The sequence below is a fragment of the Suillus plorans genome (genome assembly GCF_016647745.1).
Source record: "Suillus plorans strain S12 chromosome Unknown HD556scaffold_50, whole genome shotgun sequence".
Lineage (NCBI taxonomy): Eukaryota > Fungi > Basidiomycota > Agaricomycetes > Boletales > Suillaceae > Suillus > Suillus plorans.
Genome location: NW_024537434.1, coordinates 278,867 through 294,864, shown reverse-complemented (window position 1 = coordinate 294,864; position 15,998 = coordinate 278,867). Strand labels below are relative to the sequence as shown.

Sequence of the window (15,998 nt, the reverse complement as noted above, 5' to 3'; positions counted from 1 at the left end):
AGTTCCTCCGGAACTTTCCCGCACTCGTCCGGAAGTTACTTGCACTCGTCCGGAAAGTCCTTCCGAACTTTCCCGCGCTTCGGACGTCCTTCGGACGTCCTTGGACTTTCTTCGGACATCACTCTGAAATTAAGGGCACATACTCGGGTAAGGGGCGCAGCGCACGAGCTGAAGCCAAGCCCCTCAGAATCAGTCCTACCCTTTGTGCATGGTCTTAACAGAGCTCCTTTGTACGATACTCACCTTGATGTATCTGACCCAGACGTCATCATCTTTCAATGCAATACCTGCCCCATTTTCATCACTCCATGTGAATCCCGATGTATTCTTGATATCAACTACAGCATTATACAATGTTTTCAACTAGAAAGATATTGCACTGATGTTAGTGCCAGCGCCGATAAGAAATTTGAGTTCTTTTATGTAAACATACCGATGTCCATTTGTTCTTGCACACTGTCCCAGTCTTTACTGCACCCCTTTGATCAGGGAATTTCTTCTTCAGATCTTCTGCTGCTGCATTGAAAGCAGGTGCCTTGAAGCCACCATCACCTGAGGAAGAAAGAGCGCCCAGAAGAGACTCAAGCAATGCTGTTTCCTCCTCCTTTGTCCAGATCGCAGCAGCCTTGCGGGATGTGCCAGTCCCCTCAGCTTTCTTATCAGCAGGACCTTGAGACCGAAGGGAGCGTGTAGAACCAGTACCAGACTTATCAGACATTGTGATGGAATTAGTGTGCCACTCGACACGGTGAACCCGAGGTTCACAGCTGGCTTACGTGTAGTGTCACATGATGGTCGAATTTTGAATTGAATTATAATATTCGCTGTCCAAACAGGACCTAAGTGTTTCAAATGGTTGATAATACTTGATATCGGTGGCAGTTGCGTCACATGAGCAACACGGTCACGGGAGTTGTATTGAAATAGAAAATTGAATTCCTGGAATGCGGACGTGTTGGTTGAACCTAACCTTGTCCGAGGACCTCAAGGAACCACGAGTCGATGAGTCCATCTAGTATTTGGTGATTCCCTGTACATTACATCTCTCCCTCATCGAAGCCCACAAGCCCTCGGCCAAACAGTGTATTCCCATCACCTTCAAGGCTTACCTACAGGTGCCAACGATATAGTGAGTATTTCCCTCCCGCAATACTTGTTCAGGTGAATGCGGCAGCGATCACAGTTTGTTGAACATTCATCAATCGTCATGCACCGAATAAGCATACAGTTGATTGCATCCTTTTTTTTCAAGTTGAGATTCTTTTCTAATTCCTCTGTCCAGCCAAGATCATCATCCTCCCCCCGTTATCAGCTCAACTGGACGAGTCGTATAGAATCATTCGGTTCTTCTTAGCGTGCCGTCTTCAGTGTTTTTAACATTGTTCGCATTGCCCACCACCTGCTCTTGTTCCCAACATGTAGTCCAACTTCAACCTCAACTGCTTAGTATTAGGCGACCACACCAGGAACATATTCCCGGTCAAGATTGTATCGACGAAGTTAGTTTATGACCTGAAAGAATTGATCAAGGAAAATAAGCCTGCATTTCGCGACCTGGATGCAGACGCTCTCCGGCTATGGAAAGTGAGTGATCTGATACCTACAATCAGGTGCGGACAATCTAATACTTTGCAAGGTCGACCTGCCTGTTGATGACACCCTCGAGAGTAATATCGACAATCTCAAACCAGATCACAAGAAAGCATTATCGCCTGTGGACTCAATGTTTGAGGTTCTCGACACTCCTCCTCAGCGTAAGCACCTGCATATTGTTGTCCAACCACCTCTTTGTGAGTTATCGGTCGACACCGCTTTGACACGGTGACTGAGCTGATGGCTGCCTCCCAGACGGACAGTACAAAGGTTTCCGTTACGCAATCGCTAAAGTTAAGAACGAGTTAGGGTCCACGGCGACCGAACCCCACATGCAAACCATTCTATATTATATACATTCTACTGAGTCTTTCGCGAAGGCCAAGCCTACATTTAGGTTTCCCTGTATAACAATCACTCTATTTGGTAGGTTTGCAGTATTTCACAACTCGCGATGCATTGATCATAACTTCAACAGGTCCGCACATCGATTTCTCAGCTGCTGTTTGGAGCACTCGTCCGAACATGCAGGTGATTTCGACTGGTTTACCTCTCTTTCACCACCCCACTGATAGCAAAATGCGTGCGATGGTCGCTCGGCACATTGGTGCGCTCAGGAAGGCTCTTCGGTTCCTCTTGGCATGTTACCAGGGCATTACGTCCCCTTCTCCCGATCAAGACCTCGAATTTCTGGACTCTAAGTTTCAAGATCCCATGTTTCCATACCCGTATTCTTTCACTTGCATCGAGACATCGTTGACGTGATTTCACGTACTACAATCAAATGGATCATTCCAGACTACTCTTCCGCTGTCAAGACAACCGACGACAAGATGCTCTGCATCAAGTTTGTCCGTCGCTACTCTAAGGAAGTACATGAACGATGTGCTTCGGACGGCTTCGCTCCAGCCCTTCTGGGTTTCGAACAGCTACCAGGCGGATGGTACATGATTGTGATGGAGATGATCACGGATGATTACTGTCGTCTCCAGGATATTACCGTCCCTTACCCTCATCATGATGCGCTCGCTACGGAACTCCAGTCTCTTTCATCGAGGAGGTTATGTTCACGGAGACATCCGGGATACAAATATTATGGTAAAAAAGGACTTCAGCCCTGGATTCATGTTGGTGGATTTCGACTGGTCTGGAACGATAGGCGAAGCCCGATACCCAGTGAACGTATATCAAGGAGAACGTCTCTGGAGACCTGATGGAGCGGAAGACGGACAGTTGGTCATGCCCGAACATGATATGCAGATGTTGTACGCCATCTTTCCAGAAGGCACCTTTGTTTGAGAGTGAGTAACTAGTACGGTTGACCAGTATTGATTTTACTAGATTTGTATTACATTCCGTAGATTACTTATCTGTACGTTTTAATTCCATCACACTTGATGCATTGATGACCGAGATACGTATCTTGAGGCTGGTTCCCTGGTCGATGCACGTGAACGACATTGTGCCACCACCGACTCGGAAGCGTGCGAAGGGGAGGACACCCAGTACCGTCATGGCCCCATCTATTAGTCGTCCTACTACGGCTTCTTCCCCAAACTCTGAGTTTCTGCCTTCCTCCAAAGCTCTCGCAACTACAACTACTTCTATATCCACAGCTGTTTCAGGCAAGATACCCCCGCCGAGACATGTACACTCTGCCGTGGTGCCGACTCAATGAGGTCCCATTGCACCCGCAACACGACCTCCCCAATTCCAAGTTCCCTTCGTCTCAATTGTGCTACTATGCTACCGTGCAATTGCCTATGTGGCTTCACGTGCGAAGGCAAGTTATGCTATAGCCTTTCAAGCCTTCACTGCTCAGGAAACCCAACCCCAAACTTGTTCCCGCATTAAAGCAGGTCGTTCAGACTCCTGAGAGCCCGCCGACTTCAATGCTCGAGCTGGATAATGACGACAACGGCAATGACGACGACGAAGAGGGCCGAGTCGGTGCAGATTCATCGTTTGATTGTGTTTTTAATGCGGACGCGGATGCTCTGGTGGCGACCACGCGGCAGTATGATTGGTGTGGTAGATGGCATGCAGTTTCTGTGCTGGAGAAGATATGATGCGGTACCGGTATGCTTCCAATCCGTTTTTGATAATTCATCTACTAGTACATATGTATATTCACACGTGTGATTAGTTGGGGGAGGTCCGCACCTTCTTGATCTTCATCTTCTCAGACAGGTTACCGCGACATCTATCTGCTCCTCCACTCTGCACCTCCCCTAAACTATCCAAGTTTCTTGCCCTGCATCGCTGCCATGTTTTGGACTCCGTTTCTGGTACGCGCAGTGCCCTATAATTCATGTCGCCGTCTACGTGATTTTGATGAGAAGCACTCTGCTGACATGCTAACAACTCACTATATAGTACTAGTGTAGCGTACCAAGTGAGAACGTTTGGAGGTCCTCGGGAGTAAACCTCTCACATGATCCGGCGTACTCGGCCCAGTACTAGTAGCGCTGTCTGCATTAGCATGATATGCCATTTTCACTGCAAGTGATACCTCGTTCAAAGTCGTGACTCTTGTGCCCTGAGTCACCGATAGCGACCGTAATTTCGATAGAGAGAGATAATTTCTATCTTTATCTGAGTCGTCAGGAAGACGCGGTCCTCTACGAACTGTCCTATGGCGTAATTCCAATAGAACTTCGACAATACTCCGAATCCCAGATCAGTAAACTGTTGAGACTCCACTAGTCTCACCTTCTCGGAAGGTCGAAGCCTTAGATCTTAGACCTTGTGAAAACTCATCTATACCTTTATTACACATGGATGTGTTACGAAGTTACCAACCCACCTTTGTCTATTTTCTGTTAACATTGTCCGTTCTTCAAATTCACTCGCTGCCCTCGTGAACGAGACTTTTACAACATGACAAAGATGGCAGAGCCGCCATCTCCAGCAGTCGAGGAGGCCAAAGACAGACCAGGTCCATCCTGGAAAAATGTTGAGGAGCACGTCATCCCTGAAAATCGCCTAGGGATTGTGTTTATTGGCTGGATGTGTACAACTTTCTTGGTAGCCATAGATGAAGTACGTATGTGTTATTTTATTGATGAATGTCAAATTGACATACCATAAGACTGTCGTTGCCACCGCCCTGCCCACAATTGTAGCTGATCTAGGGGGAGGTAAGAACTATAGTTGGGTGGGGAGGTACGTATGTGTTACATATGGTGTTATTACATGGTACTATTTTCCACGTAGTGCTTACATGCTGGCGTGCTCCTCTTTGAGTCCGCTATATGGAAAACTATCCGACATTTTAGGCGAGTGCTCTTTGAGTCTTATGGAGTGTTGCTCGGGAATCAACTTATGACTGGAATCTGCAGGCCGCAAACCCATACTATATGGATGCATCCTCGTATTTTTGGTATGTTATTGCTAGCACGCGCGTCCGACTAGGCTTTGACCTCATAGACTAGATTGGATCAGCGCTGTGTGGTGCAGCTCAGAACATGACATGGTTGATTGCCTCTCGTACCGTACAGGGGGTTGGCGCCGGTGGCATCTTCCAACTCGTACAGATCATCATATCCGACATCGTTCCATTGGAAGAGTGAATATGTGTTACCAGTACCAAGTCATTGTTGATCATATTTATTTTCCAGGCGAGGCAAGTACAGTGGTCTCATTGGTGCCACTTGGGGCACAGCAAGGTAAGGTTAAATAACACACCGCCGTTAAGCCTCCAAAGCCTGAAACTTATCTCTCAGCGTTATCGGACCGTTAATCGGCGGCGTGAGGTCTCCCATCTTCTGAGGGGATCTGAGAATTGATTTTTTTGCGTTACAGCTTTTCACTGATCATGTATCTTGGAGGTGGTAAGTTTGCGTGTGCTATTTGTTGACCGAAGGTTCACGATTGACGCGTACCAGGTGCTTCTGGATTAATTTGTGCGCTTGATATGTTTCTAATGTTTGCTACGAGATCAGAAGCTTATTACTAACACGTCTTATGGACAGACCAACTGGTGGCTTAGCTGGGGCAGTTTTATTCTTTTTCTTAAATCTGAATCCGCACCAAGGAAGGCCGTTCCGCGATCATGTCCGAGAATTCGATTTCGTTGGACTGTTTGTGATCGTTATAGGGGTTATTTGTCTCCTTATTGGTATCAACTCAACGACGTGTAATTTCATCTTCTTGCTCTACAGAACCGAAGCCCATTATTATTTTCTTTAGGGAAAACCCCACAAACCATTGCACTCCTTGCTGTGGGAGGTACACTGCTCATCATCGGTGGAATCAATGAGATTTATACGAAGCGGTCGCCCATTATTCCTCCTCGTCTTTTCCAGGCGAGTTCTTGAGAAAGCTCTCCATATCAATATCGTTTCTCATGGTTTTTCAGACACGTACGACAGGCTTTGCATTAGTTTCTGTCTTCATACATGCTACGATATTCTTCGCAGGTGTGTCATGCACGCGAATCTGTCTCGGGAGTACTAACAATCATTTACGTGACTATTCCAGGTGCTTAGTGAGTACGTTCAGACAGAGCTTATACTTGTCATCACCATGTGTTTTCTAGCTACCTTCCAATGTACTACCAAGGTAGGCCTGTCCTATAGCCTTCGAATCTGCATTTTGCTGAGCTCGACACAAGTTCTTGGCGCATCGGCAACGAGTTCTGGCATCAAGTGAGTATTGAACCCATGTATCATTGTTATCCTATGTTGCTGATATGCGCAGAATGCTTCCTTACTCGTTAAGCTGTAGTCTCATGTCATCAGTTTCTGGAATGGTTATGACTCGCACGGGATCCTACCGCCCTGTCATATGGTTCGGATGGATTTCCATGACGCTTGGTTGGGGGCTCATGACTATGCTGGATAATACGACCACTGTGTACGTATTTAGTTTGTGTCGGATTCACGCGGTCGTTATAGCTTTTTCATTTAGTGCAGCACAGGAAATCTACCCTGTTATTGCTTCCCTCGGCGTCGGTTGCTTGTTCCAGGTGAGTTTACCACATCATAACGATGCACGGTCTTCATCACCTCTGCAATAGAGCCCGCTTATTGCCATACAGGCAGCCGTGCCTATAAAGGATATGGCTACCAGTATAAGCACTTCTATGTTCCTCCGGTGGGTGTGACTTTACGATTTGTTTTTCGTAGGTACTTATTGGTCTCGAGAACTCTTGGGAATACGGTAGGCATGGCGATGGGGGAAGCTGTTATTTCCAGTGTCCTCCAGCAGAAACTGCAGGGCATCCAAGGCCTCACAATCGACACTTCTGCCACGGCTTTAAACGGTAACATAAAGCGGATCTCTTCCATTTCTGTAAGCACGCTACCATGGTCTCGATTCTGGCTTAACGATCACTCCCACCAGAACCCAATAGTGCGCCACGAAGTTATGCATGCTTACTCGCGATCGATCAGCACGATTTGGATAGTCAGCACTCCACTATCTGCATTCGGTCTCTTTCTAGTTCTCTTCCTCCGTAGCTACACACTCAAACGTACGATCATCCGCGGCCACGAGAACAAGCTAAGAGATGCTGAGACGGGTGCTGAGCAATCAACAGTTGCAGATGCAGACGACTTACCAGCCTTGGAGTTGGAGCGTTTTGGGAAGCACCAAGCATCGGCCTTCTCTGATAACGTCACTGGATCAACAGACTCATTGGACGATATTGGCAAGCAGGATATGAAAGCATAGAATGAGGGGAAAAAATTCCCCTGTATCTCTGGCATAGAGGTGGGCGAAACCCAATCATACTCCATCGATGTTCTGACTCGAGTAGCAATAACACCTCCGCTCACGTCACAAGTGTTCCGATGCCATCGTCGCTGCTGCGTCTTAGGCTGCGCATGGCCATGATTTATTCCATCAACTGTGACTCGCGGTTCCATATAACATTCGAAATATATTGTAGAGCTCCGATTGGGCCCGGGGATGGCTAGACGATGAACCAGGGCTAGGAAATATGTAAATGCAAACATGCGAGTATTCTGTGTAGAGGTGCTATGATTCCTGAAACCGAGATCCTCAGATTGAATGCTTCCGTTCATGAGCGGGATGGAGTGGTGGACTGTTGGGTAGCGGTCAGTCCATCTTGCATGTCCCCACCCATCCCCCTCGTGCACTAATTCCCAGGACAGTTCATAGAGCACCGCGTCTTGACAGTTTCCGTTGTTTGTTGTGGTGTATAAGTATCGAAATCCGTTCACCGTCCCCATATCAACCATATGGTTGAACTCCATCAAGTGTCTTGGTCCGCTGCTTAGCTGTTATGGCTCCAATGCCGATTCGCCGAACACTAGACCAAATACAAACGCCATTACTACGTCCGGGAGTGATGACACCACCGTGAAACGGACATTTCACCTGTGGAAGGGGTGACAATAACCTCCTTCCGGTTTCATAGTGCTTGTCTTTTGCTCAAGTACTTAAATAGTAGGAGCCGACTCGCGCCTTCCAATTACGCCTGAATCATTGATGCAACTCACTCAGACTTGAATTTGGTTCTTGTGTTTCTTTGCATTCGAATCCATGCTGAAGAGCTTGAAGGTAGCATAATAATGTAGCAGTGATAAAAAAACAAAGGTGCACCACTCGTGCATCGAGGTCACGCAACGGACTCAAGACTCTGCAAGTATTAAGGTTCAAAAGTTTAGGTGCCACATATCCGGGATTTGCCATTTGCACCCCTCTTGTGTACGCCTCAGCATAATATTGCACGTGGTTGCCTCTGCCTAGGCCTCATATGGTTGGTTGCATCCAAGTTGACATCCTTTTCTAATTCCTCTGTCCAGGCAAGATGATCCTCCCACCCGTCATCAGCTCAATAGGACGAGTCGTACAGAATCATTTGGTTCTTCTTGGCGTGCCTTCTTCAGTGGCTTTAACATTGTTTGCATTACCATACAAAGTACACTGGACATCTTCTCGCCTTGGTGTGCTGACGAGTAACATGATACAAGTCCAATTACTCTGAGACTCGCTCGACCTCAGCTGTCCACTTTCGCTGAAGACTGGCCATGACATTGTCTACTCTAAATTCTTCCACTAATCCTGGTGATCTTCATTCCCAGCGCTTAGTGCAATCACTGGCATACCAGCGTCTATATTGTGCCAAACAGCCTTCGACAATATGGAAATGCACGTGTAGCATGACCTGAACCTCAACCACCCTCTCAGCTAAACTCTATCCACGTACCATATCCTTACCCCCGTCTTACTTCTCATTGATTCCGTCCACACCACTCAGCCCAACCTCAATATTCTCATCAATTTGCTCCATCACACCATCATGCCTGATAGCTCAGAAAGCCGATATATCAGACTTGAAGGCGAGCCCCTCTATATTATCTTCGCATATGTTATCATCCTCACACAATATCTACAGTCATCAGCGGAAAGAATATTCAAGTTCCTTCCAAGCGCATTCCTGCTGGCATCTACATATCCATCAATGTCAACTCCAGGAGGCGCTGGAAATCAGCCATCAGTGTCTCATCGTCTGATCAATCTGTCCTGTGGAGGAATTCTGTCACTCTGTAAAGTCCATGGACACTGTCTGACGCGATGCGAGAACTGATCATCGGTTTATAGATCATCACACTCCTCACCTGCATTGTCAGTGGAGATCAGGGCATCCTTTGAGCTTGGTCGAACACTAGGCGGTGGAGAGGTCATCGGCGAACTTCAGATGGCGTGGGATGAGGTACTCGATCATGGAGATGAGCCATTTGGTGAGTGATTCGCTTCTTATTCATGCACATACACTAACGTCTCGTAGATATATCCTTCCCACCCGTGCATGGTCTCCACCCTTCCTTTCGGCTGAAGGCTGCCATTGTAAATGCTTGCGACGATCAGGACGAAGCACTATTTGATGTGAGTGACGCTGATATCTGTCCTGTTAGCTTTTGCTCACAGAACGCAAACTGCAGTCCCTCATAGACTGCGAGATTGCTCGAGACACAGATGCGGGCCACGTACAATTTGCCAAATATGTGAGACGCAAGAGGGTCTCTCACCTGAAACGTGCTGTAGACCATTTTCAGTTGGTTCTGGATCAGTGTCCGGTCGGCCATCCAGACCATGTTACGGCTCTCACCAACCTCGCGTGGGCCCGCCTCAAAGGCTGCATCCGAAATGATTTTGAGGACATCGATGCCACCACTTCCCTCTTCCGCGACGCCCTTGCATTGCGTCCGCAGTCCCATCCCGATCATCCCTTATCTCTATATAATCTTACCAAAGCGCTGAGTTGGCGCCACAACAAGAAGAGGACTGCTGTCGACATCCGTGAAGCCGCGCAACTCTATCGTGAACTACTGCCTCTCTGTCCAGAGGGCACCTACCTTCGTAGTATCGCGGCAGGGGAAAATGGTGTTGATTATGTGATTGGCGCATGCAACAAACTTCCAATAGACGCATCCGATGAAGGCATCCGTCTTCGAAGAGTCGTCCTCGAGCTCTGTCCTCTGGGCCATCAACTCCGTCCCAGAGCTCTCGACAAGCTTGTACGAGCAGTTCAAGGACGCTTTGATCAGCACGGCAGCATCAATGATATTGACACGAGCATACAACTTCGTCGCGAAGCCGTGTCTCTGTGCCCTGAGGGACATGCTGGCCGTGATACCTACCTGAACAACTTGGCTTACTCCCTCCAGTCTCGCTTCGATCACCAAGGCAAACCTAATGACCTCGATGAGGCCATATCTTTGCACGAAGAGGCGCTGCGCCTGTGCCCTGTTGGGGATAAATCTCGTTATTACTTATTGGACAACCTAGGGGGCGTCCTCGCGGAACGTTTCAACAAACGCGGCGACATTGACGACATCACCCGAGCTATCAGCCTCCATCGCGAGGCACTGACTTTGCGCCCATCTGGGCATCCAGGTCGTGACATCATACTTAACAACCTGGCCCTCGCGCTCCAAACCAGATATGACAAATCACATATTAGGGAGGATCTTAACGAGGCCATCGATTTGTATCGCGAATCCCTTCGGTTAAAGCGGCTTGACCATCCAGAGCGCCATATAAATCTTTCCAATTTGAGCTCAGCGCTCTGCTCTCGTTTCACGCAAACTCAGGAGAATGAAGATGTCGAGGAGGCCATTAAACTTTGCCAACAATCATTGGCGGCTTTGCATTCACTGCACCCAGACAGATACTACTCATATTTCGAGCTGCGGGAAGCCTATATGTCTCGTTACCAGATTCTACACGATCCTGCTGATTTGTCGCTCGCTATAGAGAACTTCAGATTTGCATCAAGACATCCTACTCAAGGATTTCCGCTACGCATCATAGAGGTTATTGAGTGGGCTCGCCAAGCAGAAGTCTGTGGACATGAATCAGCCCTAGAAGCATACCAGATGTGCTTTGAACATTTTGACAGCCATGTGATGACACGATCGTCGATCACCTCGCGGCGTGAGGCTGCAACCGCCTTTCGTGGTGCGCGGTCACTTCCTGTAGATGCAGCCTCATGTGCCATACGTCGTGACAATCTACGACAAGCAGTTGAACTTGTGGAGCAGGGTCGTGGCCAGCAATGGTCGCTGGCATCTCGACTCAGAACTCCAGTCGAAGACCTCGAGTCGGCAAATCCGACACTGGCCCACAATTATTTGGAGCTGAGCAAACTCGTTTCCAATGCAGCCCAGAGTTCTGCAACCATCACCGACAGAGCTGCTGCCGATCGGGAAGCAATGGAGTATAGGAGACGTACAAGGCAATGGCAAGCAGCTGTAGCTGAGATACGCGATCTTCCTGCGTTCTCGCGGTTCCTGCTTCCACCTTCATATGAAGACCTCCAAGCCGCAGCGCGCCAGGGCCCAGTTATCATCCTCGTTGCTAGTCAATACTCGTGCAGCGCCGTCATCGTCCCGACGTCAGGAGACCCCTATCATGTTCCTTTGCCGTCCATCGCTCTCGCAGATCTCAAGATTCTCAAGGATCGCTTCACCAGGGCAATACGAGATTCATCTCGGATGAACCCACGGGAGTCGAGGACGGATCTCATAGTACTCTTGCGGATAATATGGGACCAGATCATGCTACCAATCGTCCACGTACTCGAGCACGTCCTAAAACTAAAGCACCGCTCTCGAATCTGGCTGTGTCCCACTGCGGCTTTCACGTCCATTCCTCTTCATGCAGCTCACCCGTTTCAAACAAAGGCGGATCGTTCTGGGAAGGAGCCATGCCTGGAGGATCTCTACATCTGCTCTTACACGCCGACACTTTCTGCTCTGATCAGATCTAGACAGTTGATGAAGAAGCGCGTGCCTCCATCCTTTGTGGCCATCGGACAGGGTCAACCGGGTGCAGGGAAAGGCAAGGCGCTCTTGGCGGTCGATAGCGAGCTCGAGCTTGTCCATAAGCTCGTCCCTGCGACGGCCAACCGCACCACTATATCTGGCGACGAAGCCACACGAGCAGGTGCACTGTCAGCCTTGCAGCAGAACACCTGGGTGCACCTCGCTTGTCATGGCAAGCAGGATCCTAAACAGCCTTACGATTCGCATTTCGTCATGAGAGACGAACATCTCACACTGCTCGATATAATGGAAACACATCTTCCGCAGGCCGAGTTCGCGTTCTTATCGGCTTGTCACACAGCTGTAGGGGATGAGGAGACGCCGGACGAAGTAATTCACCTCGCAGCTGGTCTCCAGTTCTCAGGGTTCAAGAGCGTCGTTGGCACGCTGTGGGAGGTCGACGATGCTGTCGCAAAACACGTCGTCGAAGCCTTTTACGGGTATATGTTTGGAGATTTGAAGACAGGCGGTGTCATGGACTGTTCGAGGGCAGCCTGGGCACTCAACTGTGCTACGCACGCGGTGAAGACGAAAGTGCCGCTCGAGCAGAGGATGGTTTTTGTTCATATTGGTGTATAGTCCTACGTCGTATTGCTGTCGTCTGGTATATATTCAGTGCACATGTTGATCTGCGATCCTCTTTCATTCTGTTATACAAATGACCCTGATGCATATTTCTTACACTCTACCTATAGTCTATTTCGTATTTATTGTCGTTTTTGTCGACTAGAATGTTTCACCAAAGTTCTTGTGTACTCGACTCGTCTTTTGCTTGAGTACTTAGATAGTAGGAGCCGACTCGCGCCTTCCAATTACGCCCGAATCATTGATGTAACTCACCCAGACTTGAATTTCGTTGTTGCGCGCTGTTTCTTTGCATTGGAATCCATACTGAAGAGCTTGAAGGTAGCATAATAATGTAGCAGTGATCAAAAACACGGACACACCAGATAGCGCTCGTAGTACTCGTGCATCGATCGAGGTCACGCAATGGACTGGCGACTCTGCAAGACGCAAACGGGATCTGAGGGTAAAATAACCTTTGTTTCTCTGGGTGAATCGGACCAATTGACCTAACATGAGATACGAATAGGGTGCTCCATTACTGAGATTTGAGGATTCGTTCAACATATACCCTGTATTTGCTCTTTGAGTATTTATGCATAGTCCTATGCCACTTGTTTCGAGTTGCTGCAGAGTACTTTCTCGAATAAGATGATGCGTTTCATTATCTGTCATTCCCTTCATCCATCCTGTCATTCCCGTACCCATCGACGATCTCCCACAACGCACTAGCAAGCTCTTTCACGTCATCATTCTCGAGGCCCATGCTCATAAGCACACCATCACTCCTTCTCATCCTTGCAGTCTGTTCCACAAACCTAGCATACCCCATAAGCGGGATCGATGTAGAAGGTGCTGTGACAAGCGATGAAGCCATCCTAATCGACGTTGGTTTAGTGTGCCGAAACATGGACGGAAATGATGTCGGCACGGGATAAGCAGGTGCATGGATGCTAACCCCATGACATAAATGAGTTCAGATGCATGCCACACGATTGAGCCATACCTGGAATCCAGAGGTTCCTGTAGCGATGACAAGTCACGCCATGCATCAAATGCTGCCAGATCTTGATCCTGCAACCCTCGAGTTACGTTTCGTCTCGCAAAAACTGCGCGCTCGTCCTATGATTACTTATTGCTTCATCATGGTCCGTGCAATCAAGGCGTCAACATGATCCTTACCTTATTTGACAAACCAGTCGAGAAGTTGCAGTACAGATCGGCGAACGTTCCCTCTGTCGCAGAAAAAGGTAGGGGGACTATGCCACCCAGTTGTCCCAATCGAGAACATTTTCGCCAGTTCAAGTGGTCAGCGATCATTGCGATGTCCTCCCGACTGCCTTTAAGTCTGTGTGGAATCAGTTGATGATATGTTCATTGCCTGTCAATGAAAATAGCATGCCTTAGTGGCAACGTAGCAGTCTCTACCAGCGACGAGATGACTCCAGACGTATGATACAAGCTGTTTTTCTGCAACGTTCAGTCAGGTAAGTGTATGTAGAGTTTTGCAGTAGACAAACATTATAGGAAAGTCCCCGCGATAGGTTACTTTCCAACGCAGACCATCGGGACGGATTTAGTATTGGGAAAGTGATATCCGAAAGCTGATGCAAGCTTTGCAAGCATAATGCGTCGTTTATAATTCTCTTGGTGTCGAGAAACTGCTTTCAAACGTTTGTGTGGCATCTACGTGGAGGCGCATACACTCACATTGTCAATGCCAGCATGATTTGGGTCTGCGCCCGAAAGGAAACTAAAGTTTAGCGTAGAAGCCTTGAGAAACTCGTCGCGGAAGGAAGTCAGGAAAGCATGCGAAAAGCCCCCGAAAGAGGGTGTATCATGCATCATTTGCAAGCCCTGCAGTGGGGGGTTGACTTAGCGGAGGGCTGGAAATAGCATGAAAAAGAGCCTACCTGGAAGTTATCACAGTTCTCGACGAGCAGACGAAACGCCCCTTCCATAAGCTCTGTATCCTAGAGAAGTGTTATAAATACCACAAAACGGGGAGAAAAAGAATGTACCTCGTTATATCGCTGGAAGAGATCTTGACCGACACTCCACCCAGCCTCGATACTTTCCAGTGCGTCAGGGATGGCCTGTATGGATTTTCGATCAAAGAATACGCGACTATAATCTGACCAGTATCTGATATTTGGATCTGTGCGTTCCAAATCGCCTTCTTCTGGTTCACCTTCAAGACGAGCGTGATATTCGCTTTGAGGAATTGGATCTTGTGTCTCGCAAACGACCCTTCCTTGCCTGAAAAGTATCAGTTCGTATGACAAACATCTGTTACAACCAACACTCACCAGGTCGTATCAAGTGAAGCATCGGTAACTGTATCAGCTTGGCTCGTTTTTGCGAGTGTCCCGAAGTTTGCTGCTCAGATGCAGCTCAGACGATAGGATATCAATGCGCCAACGAAGGCATACACTTCTGGTCGAATGTCAACAGGCGCGGACAAAGAGTTGGTTGATTCTTAAGAGACGCAACGGTAGCTCACATTAAGTTGAGGACCTCACTTGGAAATGGTACACACACCTGAGGACTTCGTCCCTCTTCGAACGAAAGGTCGTGGTTTACGATAGGTTCATCGTCATCTTCGTAGGTGAAATAGCTCTCCTGCGTATTCCAAAAATGTGTTCCTACGTAGTTTGCAAATGAGCCTGCTTGGATGTAGATGATTTCTCTCATAGCGTGAAGGTATTTTGAAACATGCTCGATCGGAAGTACTGATCATCATGCCGTCATGAAATGTTCCCACGCTAGTGGGGTAGTACCGTAGATACTTACTGCGCAGAATACTTACAACTACTGATACAGGAGGGCCTGTAGGGCCCAGGTCACGTTGGTCCAAGCTAGGCGGCAGAGTCAGTCGCAATATAATGTCCGCCTACAACCTGCTTTTACGCTCTTCAGACGAACAATGTGATCAGTCGTGCGTGCAATAGTTTGGAATAATCTGCCTTGCTAACGTTGAGGCAGTCAATGATCGCGTTTTGATACCCACCTTTATGCTGGGCCGCCGACTGTTCAGGCCTCCGTAAGCGGCGGGAAAAAGAGAGTCTGTGATGATTGTAGGGTAGTCTACTTTGTGTATACCAGATTTCTTGTAGAATGTAATGATCGTGACCATCTTCTGCTTTGCCAGGTGTTCGGGGGAACTCACGCCAATCAATACGGGCATGACAAGGTTTTGCATGCTGCAAAATATCTTGGCCCCTCGGTGTAATCACCTCAAACTTAGAGTCGTTCGCAAGTAAAATCTGCTTCGGAAGACCGATGACAACGCGCGCGGCATCTCCAACCAAAGCGAACACTTTCTGAGTGACCTCATGCACGAGCGCACGAACATCCGGATAAGATGTTGAGAACGCTGAGACGGCTTTGGTGAGATGGCCATAGTGGATGGAGTCTATGACATTGTCAGACTGGCCAGAGATCTCGAAGAAGGGGGATTGAGATGGAGGTGGACGGTGATGGACAGCCTTCGAAGAATGCAGTAACAAGTATTGCAGGATATATCTATACTGGAAACCATGG

At 48.2% G+C, this 15,998-nt stretch overlaps 6 protein-coding genes across 6 annotated transcripts; 5 read left to right on the top strand and 1 right to left on the bottom strand.

Annotated features, from left to right (window-relative positions):
• Positions 1-1,577: 1,577 nt before the first annotated feature.
• Positions 1,578-2,358, top strand: HD556DRAFT_1446190 (uncharacterized protein; the record flags this gene model as incomplete). The annotated part of the gene is made up of 4 exons (XM_041307045.1): positions 1,578-1,584; positions 1,611-1,790; positions 1,849-2,019; positions 2,072-2,358. 4 exons carry the CDS (start codon positions 1,578-1,580, stop codon positions 2,356-2,358), a joined length of 645 nt encoding a protein of 214 aa, XP_041157431.1.
• Positions 2,359-2,462: 104 nt separating this feature from the next.
• HD556DRAFT_731545 (uncharacterized protein) lies at positions 2,463-3,094 on the top strand. The gene is made up of 2 exons (XM_041311450.1): positions 2,463-2,965; positions 3,022-3,094. The coding sequence occupies exon 1, from the start codon at positions 2,566-2,568 to the stop codon at positions 2,890-2,892; it is 327 nt and encodes a 108-aa protein (XP_041157430.1). The 5' UTR covers positions 2,463-2,565; the 3' UTR covers positions 2,893-2,965; positions 3,022-3,094.
• Positions 3,095-3,106: 12 nt separating this feature from the next.
• On the top strand, positions 3,107-3,662 carry HD556DRAFT_1446189 (uncharacterized protein; the record flags this gene model as incomplete). The annotated part of the gene is made up of 2 exons (XM_041307044.1): positions 3,107-3,241; positions 3,402-3,662. 2 exons carry the CDS (start codon positions 3,107-3,109, stop codon positions 3,660-3,662), a joined length of 396 nt encoding a protein of 131 aa, XP_041157429.1.
• An 811-nt stretch (positions 3,663-4,473) lies between these two features.
• On the top strand, positions 4,474-7,269 carry HD556DRAFT_1433375 (MFS general substrate transporter; the record flags this gene model as incomplete). Its single annotated transcript, XM_041305213.1, has 18 exons — positions 4,474-4,635; positions 4,685-4,758; positions 4,810-4,871; positions 4,935-4,975; positions 5,028-5,161; positions 5,214-5,261; positions 5,319-5,343; positions 5,398-5,426; positions 5,481-5,498; positions 5,568-5,731; positions 5,785-5,900; positions 5,954-6,018; positions 6,134-6,156; positions 6,209-6,242; positions 6,295-6,450; positions 6,505-6,562; positions 6,614-6,690; positions 6,741-7,269. 18 exons carry the CDS (start codon positions 4,474-4,476, stop codon positions 7,267-7,269), a joined length of 1,815 nt encoding a protein of 604 aa, XP_041157428.1.
• Positions 7,270-8,760: 1,491 nt separating this feature from the next.
• On the top strand, positions 8,761-12,762 carry HD556DRAFT_1274248 (CHAT domain-containing protein). Its single transcript, XM_041299213.1, has 5 exons — positions 8,761-8,903; positions 8,960-9,110; positions 9,166-9,305; positions 9,353-9,450; positions 9,507-12,762. The coding sequence occupies exons 1-5, from the start codon at positions 8,864-8,866 to the stop codon at positions 12,468-12,470; spliced, it is 3,393 nt and encodes a 1,130-aa protein (XP_041157427.1). The 5' UTR covers positions 8,761-8,863; the 3' UTR covers positions 12,471-12,762.
• A 197-nt stretch (positions 12,763-12,959) lies between these two features.
• On the bottom strand, positions 12,960-15,197 carry HD556DRAFT_1274243 (Misato segment II tubulin-like domain-containing protein). The gene is made up of 11 exons (XM_041299212.1): positions 14,997-15,197; positions 14,888-14,933; positions 14,765-14,834; positions 14,477-14,714; positions 14,369-14,428; positions 14,166-14,312; positions 13,976-14,116; positions 13,858-13,925; positions 13,638-13,803; positions 13,462-13,577; positions 12,960-13,408 (listed from the first exon to the last, which is right to left on the bottom strand). The coding sequence occupies exons 1-11, from the start codon at positions 15,147-15,149 to the stop codon at positions 13,120-13,122; spliced, it is 1,494 nt and encodes a 497-aa protein (XP_041157426.1). The 5' UTR covers positions 15,150-15,197; the 3' UTR covers positions 12,960-13,119.
• Positions 15,198-15,998: the final 801 nt, after the last annotated feature.